Raw genomic sequence first — 8514 nt, 5'->3', positions numbered from 1 at the left:
TACGCCCTTCATATTAAAGGCAACTCCACCCAAGGGGCAACATTTTTCCACAATTTAACAGGAATTTTAATAGGAAGCTACTGAGCCTTCATTGTCCTGTATCATGTCTGCATGTTCTCTGGTGATTGACCTGATTATTGTAAGCAGCACAATGTGGTCAAGGGAAAAGTGTTTCCTCTCTCAAGCTTAAATCATTAAAAACCTTTTTCCTCTAAGTGACACTCACTCTCAGGTCAATTGCAGGCAGTGTGGCTGTAGTTGTTAGTGTAAATTTGCTTAACCCCCTGTCTCTAATGATGCTTACTGGCTTCTTTAAAGACAACGCCAAAAAGCTTTTTTCTTTGGGAAAAAGATTTATCCTGATAGGGAAAGGACCATGTCATTTTCCACAAAAACAGTTCACTTAAAAAGTGAAATCATCTTAAATGTTGGCAATACGGTAACAGAGGGGATTTTGTGCCATGGCTATTTCTTTTTTTCATACTTCCTGTCACACTTGTCGTGATCTCCTACCCTTTTTTCCCTCCTCACACCCTCACCTCCATCATGCACTTCCCCACCAGCCTCCCAGAGACAGTGACTTTTGTGTGGTGGAGCTGTTGTTTTTGTTTGTGCCCTCCCCACCATGGCTGCCTGCTCGCCGCCTGGCAGCCCCGTGTGTCAAAGGTGGCTGCAGCAGAACAGACTGTGGGAACAGCCGGTTAGCCTCCCCTGGTCCCCTGCTCCCCTACCAGAGGGGCAGCCATCAATCCAGCACCCCCCCCTGCCCCTGCACACACAAAATGCCCAACCAAACACACACTCACACAAAAAGCCTACAACGCTCACACCCTCTCCCAATAATCCTCGGAAGCAATTTCATCTCGACTCGGGTGGCGGCCCATTGTCGCCAGCCCCTTCAATCTTTCCTTATTAACTCTCGCTTTGTCCTGCATCCGAGCTTCTGGACTCATCTCTCCTACATTCCGATCGGGGCTGCTCCCAGCACTCCCAGGCAACCTCCATTCGCTAATCCCACTGCCTCCCCCACCAGCCGCCCCACCCCAAGGAACTCTTACTGCTTTTTTTTCTCCAACCTGCCGATCACCTACTTACAGAGTAAGGTAGGGGCATTAACTCCATGGGTTTTCTGAAGGCAGAGCGTGAAGGCGGGGTGGGTGAAGGAGGAGGAGGCGGCCACAAAGTGACTCCAGCCCAGACAATTAGAACAATGAGCCGGGCCTGTAGGGGGCTAACTCGCTGCGTCACGCCTGGACGGTGGGGTATTTTGTCAGTTTAATGAATTGTCCGTCAGGCCAGGGCCACATCGCAGGCTGCGCAGGGAGAGGCCAGCAGGGACCCAGACACTAAGTCGGTATTTATTACACTGCCTTTGTCACTAATTGAGCTAATTATCACTGACTCCTCAGCACTCCCACAGGCAGCACCCCCTCCACTCACTCTCTCCTCCAAACTCTCCCACCTCACTCTCACGCCTGGGATTTGAACTCTGCCTTCCCTCTTCTTTTCCTTAATCTGTTTGCCACTTTCTATGTCTTTGGTTTCTTTCTGTGTATCTTTGATCGACTGTTAATTCTCTCTCCAGACAGACTTGTATCATATTTACGTTTCTGACCTGTTGCTTTCCCTTGACTTTTTACTTTCTTTATTATATCCTACTTAAAGCCATATCATATTTGTACCCCTGATGCAGTAATACAAGACAGATTATTAGGGTTTGGAAGCAATTCAGTGTGTAAATCTGTGAGCAATATATAATTTAAGTTTTCGTATTTCCCTTTAAGTGGGCCTTCCAACCTCATGTGACCCCAGTATTTTTGATTCAGTTTGGTCTATATTGTTGTTTTTGACCTTTTTATGTTACGCCTTCCAGCTCTATATGAACTCTTTCTTTCAGATGCTGGCCATTCACTGCTCAATTTATTAATGTATTGCTTAAATGCTTGCTTTCTTCAGACATTTACCTCCCTCATTTTATTTGGGTAACATCATGACTGTAATTCACAGAAAAGTCTCATCCAGACCCCCTATCTCTCTTCATGCAACTACTTATTTTGCTCTGTTATTTGTGAATGTTGAGTGTGTGTTGGTGGCCTTACTCATGCTCTATCAGCATGACCCTGGGTGCTTCTGTGCTGTGGTGAAAGTGCAAAGTTCTCCAAACTCCTGTGGTTAGTCAGGTTGCCAGGCGCTGAGGGAGACTAAGATTTTCCATGATTGTTCACACTATTTCTATAGTTCCTTTTCACATTAGGCAAATTAAGCACAATATTCAATTCAGTAAAGTCCTATACTGTATCAAATAAGGTATGTGGCTGGACAAGCAGGGGCCGTCTCTTGTGGTTGGGAGCACAGATGCAGGGATGTTTTGTGAGCTGGAGAAAAAAGGCTGCTTTGGTGATGGTAATAGGATTAGGCGAAGGACACCCAGGGACAGGCTTATATGTTCACTTGGTTGGTTGTCAAAACTATCTCAAACACAGACTACAACAGACATAATGGCATCTTTTGACACATTCAGGAGGGCAACTTAATTGAAAATATAGACTTTATTGTTCTATCATACAATACAAAACCAACTGGAGCCTAAATCCTTTGATTAACATCTAAACAAAACATTTCTTCTTTTACATATCTCTATAACAGTATAAAAATGCTCAGAAATAAATATTTAGTATTTACACTAATAAAAAAGTAAATATTCAGTGCATGAACACAAGTGTTTTTACAGGAACAGAAAAAGGACAGAAAGACGTGATAATGTTTGGTTTCTAGTAAGAGTCGGATTTGTGTCAGCTGCATTACACCTAAATAAAAAAAGATCGAAACATCTCTTGACACTTTTGATGGCAAATTCTCCAGCCTTTGACAGGTGCATAAATCATTCAGCAAACTTACAAATGACATCATTATAAATATATTCATATATTTTAATATTTACAGCATTTCGGTTCTAAAAGCTGATATACAGAATCATCTCTCCTGCAAAGGTTGTTTCCTTCAAAGTAAAATGTCATCTGCTGTTAACAGCTTATCCTAGAGTATTACACATACACCTCATTTTAAACCTGCACCAGTTTTATACCACGCATCTATTAACAGGAATGTGTGTCTTTTTGTTCATTTAATATACTCGGAATGGCATTTGTTTTCATTTTGAGAGAATGGTGAGATTCTGCAGGTCACATTTAGTTTATTTTTATAATATTGAACCCTCTGATTTACTAAACTACATCTAGTCATGCTGTGATATTCAGTGTATTGATAATACATTCAAATGACATTGCCTTAGTAACAATTGTTCACTCAGTTTCGTTTTCCTTGATTGAGCACTGGGCCCCAGTCATCAGGACCATCCTGTGGTAAGTCAAGAGTGGCACATCAGGATTGAAGTGTATTCAACTATAGAGAAACTAAATAAAAAGGGCAAATGTGGTGAGGACATTATAAGTGGTTGGGCTGCATCAAGGTCCTAAGTACACAAGTTGGGAGCAGACGACCCATCCCTAGAGATTAACTTCACACAGTTTCATGTAAGAGAAGCTAAACTTCCGCATAAGAAAACAAAAAAGGGATCATTTGTTTTCAAATTACTCTCCTCTTGTTAGAGGTCTTCACCAGTTTATGAGAGAGGCTCTCTGGCCACAGAAACATCTGTGAAACATTGTGTCCAGTCTGGGAGAGAAGGAGGCTCTACCTGGTTACAGCAATCGATTCGCCACCAAAACATTTTTCTCCCTTTTTACTGCTAAATCTATTTTTCCACAGTGTAAACACTTGAGGGATATGAATTATTTCCATTCTGCACAGATGTTTGTGGTGTTCAAAAACCCTCTTGATATTTTTAGGCATCAAAGGCGAGGAGCAAGCACATGTACTCCCTCTTTACCCTGTTCATATATTTGTGCTTTTCATTCTATTCAAAAACATTGATTGATATTTTGATCCCTGTATCAGTATACCCGCCTTGAAGTTTTCCTACCTAACATTTCAAATCCCTTCCGTGCCAGTGGTTTTCTCAGCCTACTGCCTGTCATGCTAAGAAGTTCTTCTTTGCCTTTCATATGTCGATGTCCTCCTGTGATCATAGACACTGGTGTAACGTTTGTGTACTTGTGCAATTCAAGCAGCTGACATGACAGCACCAGTGGAAAGTGCAGTGGCAACGTTCAGTCACACTTTCGGTCCGGGTCTTTAACCACGTCCACAGCAGAGCAGCTCACATCCATCTAGGCCTGGAGAAGAGCTGTTGCATGTTCTCCCAGAAGTTCCCAAAGTGCCAGTTTTGCCATTGTAGGAGCAGAAGTTTGGTGATTTCTCAAAATAGACCAGGTCCATGGCAGAGGGTGGTTTGTGAGCAGAGTTTTCAGGCTCCAGATGGCGGGGGTCGGCTCTGTGAGAAGCACGGTTGCTTCCCTTGTTGGCATAAACAACTCTGGATGCACCATCAAACCGGTCCTTGAGGAAGTCTCCTACTGTGCGAAAGCTGGGCAGGCGCATCCAACAAGTGCGCACGGTGCAGGACCCTGACATGCCATGACACTTACACTCCTGACGCATCTCAGATGACACAGTCTGCAAACAGGAAGAACATAAGCTTTTAACAAAGTGGAGATTTCAAATGCTTTTTAAACTTTTGGGATTTCTGATGAAGATAGACAATTTTGGAAAGTTTGAGTTTCAAGTTCTTACCATTCTGCCTGCCTCATTATTGTGTAGGTTGGTGAGGTAGCGAAGATCTCTGCCCCTCTCGCTGGAGTCCACAAACTCACGGCTGAACATCCGGCCAAAGTCTACATTGTCACTGCAGCCCCCCCAGTGCCAGTCTGGCCCTCCAGGACCTCTGCGACGGTAATCACATGTGCAAGACTCAATGGCCCCTTCTGAGCAGGAGCGAGCCACAGCGTGGGTCACCCCTGCGCTGGTAATGGCAAAAATAAATGCTGTCTCTCGGCAACCTAAAGAAACAACATCAAAACTTCCCATCAGAACCAATTCCAGCCTTTTAGACTCAACTGTGCTAATTTCTTTGCCTAAAATTGGAAAATATTTAGAGACACAGTGCACAACAGATTCCATTACATCCTGGCCAAAATTGTCCAAATAATGCTAGTGAGAAAGACAAGAGAGGCTCACCACGATTGACTATTTTCCCAAAGACTGCTGGGCTGTGGGTGGTCGGGCAGTTCCAGCGGCGGTTGCGGAACTGCCACTTGCACTCCTTTATGGCAGTGTGCAGCCCAGCGGCGATGGCATGCAGGATGCCAGGATTCTGCCGAATCAGCCGGCGCTGGCGTCGACTCAGTAGGGCAAGGCTCGGGTCCAGGACCAACTGCACGTTCTTGGAATTGGTTAGGAGGTTGGATGAGGAGGCCACATTGACAATACCCCTGGCACAGCACAAAAATAAAGGTAATTAGTGTTAAGGAGCTAGCGGTTTATAGATGTAGCTCCTTCTGTGAACCTCCAAACTGGTAAAATGGTGCATCAGCATGTTGAATCTGTATTGTCCAGATGGATACCATTCATTTACTTTATTTAGTTATTTTCAAATATTAAGTAATACCCAAAAGCTGAGAAAAAATTGCCTGCATGCACTTTTAGATTAAAGTGTCAAAAACACATTTTCCAATATGACCATCCTGTCAACAAGTACTAGACTAAACATAAGGCCTTAAGCTTTGTAGGCTATGCTGTACATTTAAAATCCTCTCTGCCAAATATGTAAAAACTCATATTCATTAGACAACTTAATGTCACAAGTCGTCCATCAATTATTATTCTGCTTTTATATTAATAACTAAGTATTTGTTGCAATCAGAAAGTATTATGTGTATTTGGCTTCAAAACAATATCAGTTAGTGGCACCTGCTCTTCTCCATTATGGGCTACATTCAGATCACTGAACATGGCTTAAATGCACTCCTTTTACTGGCCATGTTTCAGAACAATTCTAGTTTAGTATTTCAGTACACAGGCTGCATCATTTTCCACTTTAGTTCCTGGCGACCTCTTTTAGATGTATGTGTTTTTGATTCACATGTAGTGTATGCGTCTCCTGTTAAGCATTATCATCCGGAAAATCGGGGGAGTCTTGGCCTGTTAGAGGGCCAACCCAGACAGTTGTGTGGTGAGGCCTGGGAGCATTAATAATAATGTCGACTTTTTTAATGTTTTTTTTCCTTCCAACAACTCCACGGTGTCTTTTTCCTCCCATTTTTTTATATCAGTTGACATTTTAAATATTTGGAAACGCCCGCCGTTGTGCGCAAATAATGTCCATCTAATGAGACCGCAAAAAATACAAACTATTTCGTTAAATCATATCCTCCACAAACCCAACCCACAGTTTATACACTTTTTAACAAAAGCAAGGCAATGTGCCCACTGACGCAAAACTAAACAGATCCCATTATAGTGTTGTTCTGTAACAAAATATTGTGATTGGCCGTTTTAGTATTTGTTTTCAGTCGAATTTACAGTATCAGAACAACGTGACCCTTGAAAAAGACCTCATGGGATTCCTATGAGCTATGAAACAAATCCATATATAATTTCTCCCACATTGGACTGAAACATCTTGTCTCTTGTTCAAACCACATTGTCCAAATGACAGGGCAGTAGCGAGAAAGAGAGAGCAAATTAAATCTACCGCAAATAAAAGGTAATCCTGTAATTATTACAAATGTAATTCGTTTACTGTTTAATAAATAATCTAATTACACTGAAAGAGCAATACATTAAAAAAAGCCTACAGACTTTAATATCATGCGGTTACTTTCTCAGAAGTTGTAAAGGATGCCAAAACTAACACATTATTTAGAGCATGCGGCACGGGATGTGGCAACGCCAATAAAACACCGTTATACTGTAGCGCATGGTCTTCCTTGCCCAAACCAGCATTAAACAGAACTTTTCCGATTGTAGGATGCTGATCACTGAATGAATGTCGATGTCTGCTGAACTCACCACCACCGGCCGCTGTTGTTGACGGCCCCTGTGCCTGAGAGCGAGGACACCAGCAGGATGCAGGCAGCTTTCACCCCTATCAGCAGCGCCAGACTCCTCATCGTGTCTTCAGGTCAAATGAGGAGTGAAATGTCAAATGGGTTTTGTTCAGACAAAGTTATAGTCAAGTCCCAGATACCTTGTATCATCTGAACTCTCTAGCACATCTTGGAGTTAAACAATCTAATAACCCATAATAAACCTTTTGTCTCAAACAGGGACACATGGACAGACGCCTGGCAATAGGCTACATTGTTTCCTTGCATCGCGAAAAACCCATTAAGTGTGATAATAGATTAAAATGTTAATGATCTATTCAATAGTTAAAGTAATGCAAGGTGGATACTCACCACGCCACGGTCCGGTGAGGGGACTTGAAAGGTGAGAGAAGACAGCCCTAATTGACTTAAATGGATGTTGAGTGGAGACAGGTTGCTAAATGATGTGAAGTGTCCAGGCAGGATGCTAGTGCTGCTGCAGTCCTCTTCACTCTGTCTCTCTCAGTGATGCTCTGCACGGCGCATTGAACGCGTGGGACAGTCCCGAAGACTTGATCCCCTCGGTGACTGATAGGCAACACATTCTTCTCTTATTGAGCGCTACGAAGGGAATAAAAAAGGGATTTGCTGCTCTCATCTCCCTCTGTTTTTTTCGGAGCCTTTTCAATAGGATTGGAGGGAGGGATAGTTAATGCTCTTCATAGGGCGCACAATGAATAAGGAAACACAACTGGGCAGAAAGGAAGAGAAGAAATAGGGCAATCCACAAGAGTTTCGCATATTACTTGTGGAATCTCACGGTCACCACATAATCGATTCCCTGTAAATGTGTGCGGCTGCAAGTATTTTCCCACTGGCCGTGCGCTTGGTTCCACATCCAGTCTGGCAGAAAGGAGAAGTGCCCTGCAGCAGTGATGTGTTGGTACAGATGCTGTGGGTGCGCCCGGTTTGGTGCTCCGCCGCTGCTCCAAGCTGGTGTCACGGTGCAATACAGTAACAGCGGAATATGAGCCATCTAAAACTGCCCTTTTTACCCGGTGGTTGGATTAGCCTACTCCCTAACCACATCTCCTCCTCCTTTCTCCAAACGCGCTCTAAAAATGTGCAGTGACTAAGGAGATTTCTGTTCATTTCGTTTCCTTTTCACACAAATCCCTTTATAAATACACACGAGGTAATTGTACCAATGAACAATATTTTATTAAAACCTTTTCATGAGGTGCTCTTCATTTATTAAGATTCTTATTAAGATTAGGCCCATTAGACACAACTATTATCGCCAGTGTTTATAAACCCATGACCATGCACACGCACAACGAAACTTGCATAGTTGTTATAATACGCTCTAAATTGTCATATTACTCACACTGCCTGCTGGGCTACTTAAATGTTTTTTCAAACGCAGTAGGGATGATATACGGTCTCCAATCAGAAGTGTAATGTATGATGAACCAGGAAAGAGGGGGACGAGTAAGAATAAAAACCATTCCAAACATCTGGCCTGCAG

The 8514-nt window shown here is 43.0% G+C and overlaps 1 protein-coding gene across 1 annotated transcript; it reads right to left on the bottom strand.

The window, feature by feature from the left end:
* Positions 1-2530: 2530 nt before the first annotated feature.
* wnt1 (wingless-type MMTV integration site family, member 1) lies at positions 2531-8221 on the bottom strand. Its single transcript, XM_034209094.1, has 5 exons — positions 7359-8221; positions 6970-7075; positions 5137-5390; positions 4693-4958; positions 2531-4575 (listed from the first exon to the last, which is right to left on the bottom strand). Exons 2-5 carry the CDS (start codon positions 7068-7070, stop codon positions 4195-4197), a joined length of 1002 nt encoding a protein of 333 aa, XP_034064985.1. The 5' UTR covers positions 7071-7075; positions 7359-8221; the 3' UTR covers positions 2531-4194.
* Positions 8222-8514: the final 293 nt, after the last annotated feature.

Source organism: Gymnodraco acuticeps, unplaced genomic scaffold (genome assembly GCF_902827175.1).
Source record: "Gymnodraco acuticeps unplaced genomic scaffold, fGymAcu1.1, whole genome shotgun sequence".
NCBI lineage: Eukaryota > Metazoa > Chordata > Actinopteri > Perciformes > Bathydraconidae > Gymnodraco > Gymnodraco acuticeps.
The sequence above is the reverse complement of the archived record's forward strand: the minus strand, read 5'-3'. Positions and strand labels throughout refer to the sequence as shown.

What these genes read in the sequence shown, in the direction of transcription:
- wnt1 (XM_034209094.1), bottom strand. Translation starts at nt 7,070, where the DNA reads ATGAGGAGTCTGGCGCTGCTGATAGGGGTGAAAGCTGCCTGCATCCTG. An exon ending in AACAACAGCGGCCGGTGGTG is followed by an intron (nt 5,391 to 6,969) that starts GTGAGTTCAGCA and finishes GTGCTGTGCCAG; the next exon opens with GGGTATTGTCAATGTGGCCT. An exon ending in ATAATGAGGCAGGCAGAATG is followed by an intron (nt 4,576 to 4,692) that starts GTAAGAACTTGA and finishes TCCTGTTTGCAG; the next exon opens with ACTGTGTCATCTGAGATGCG.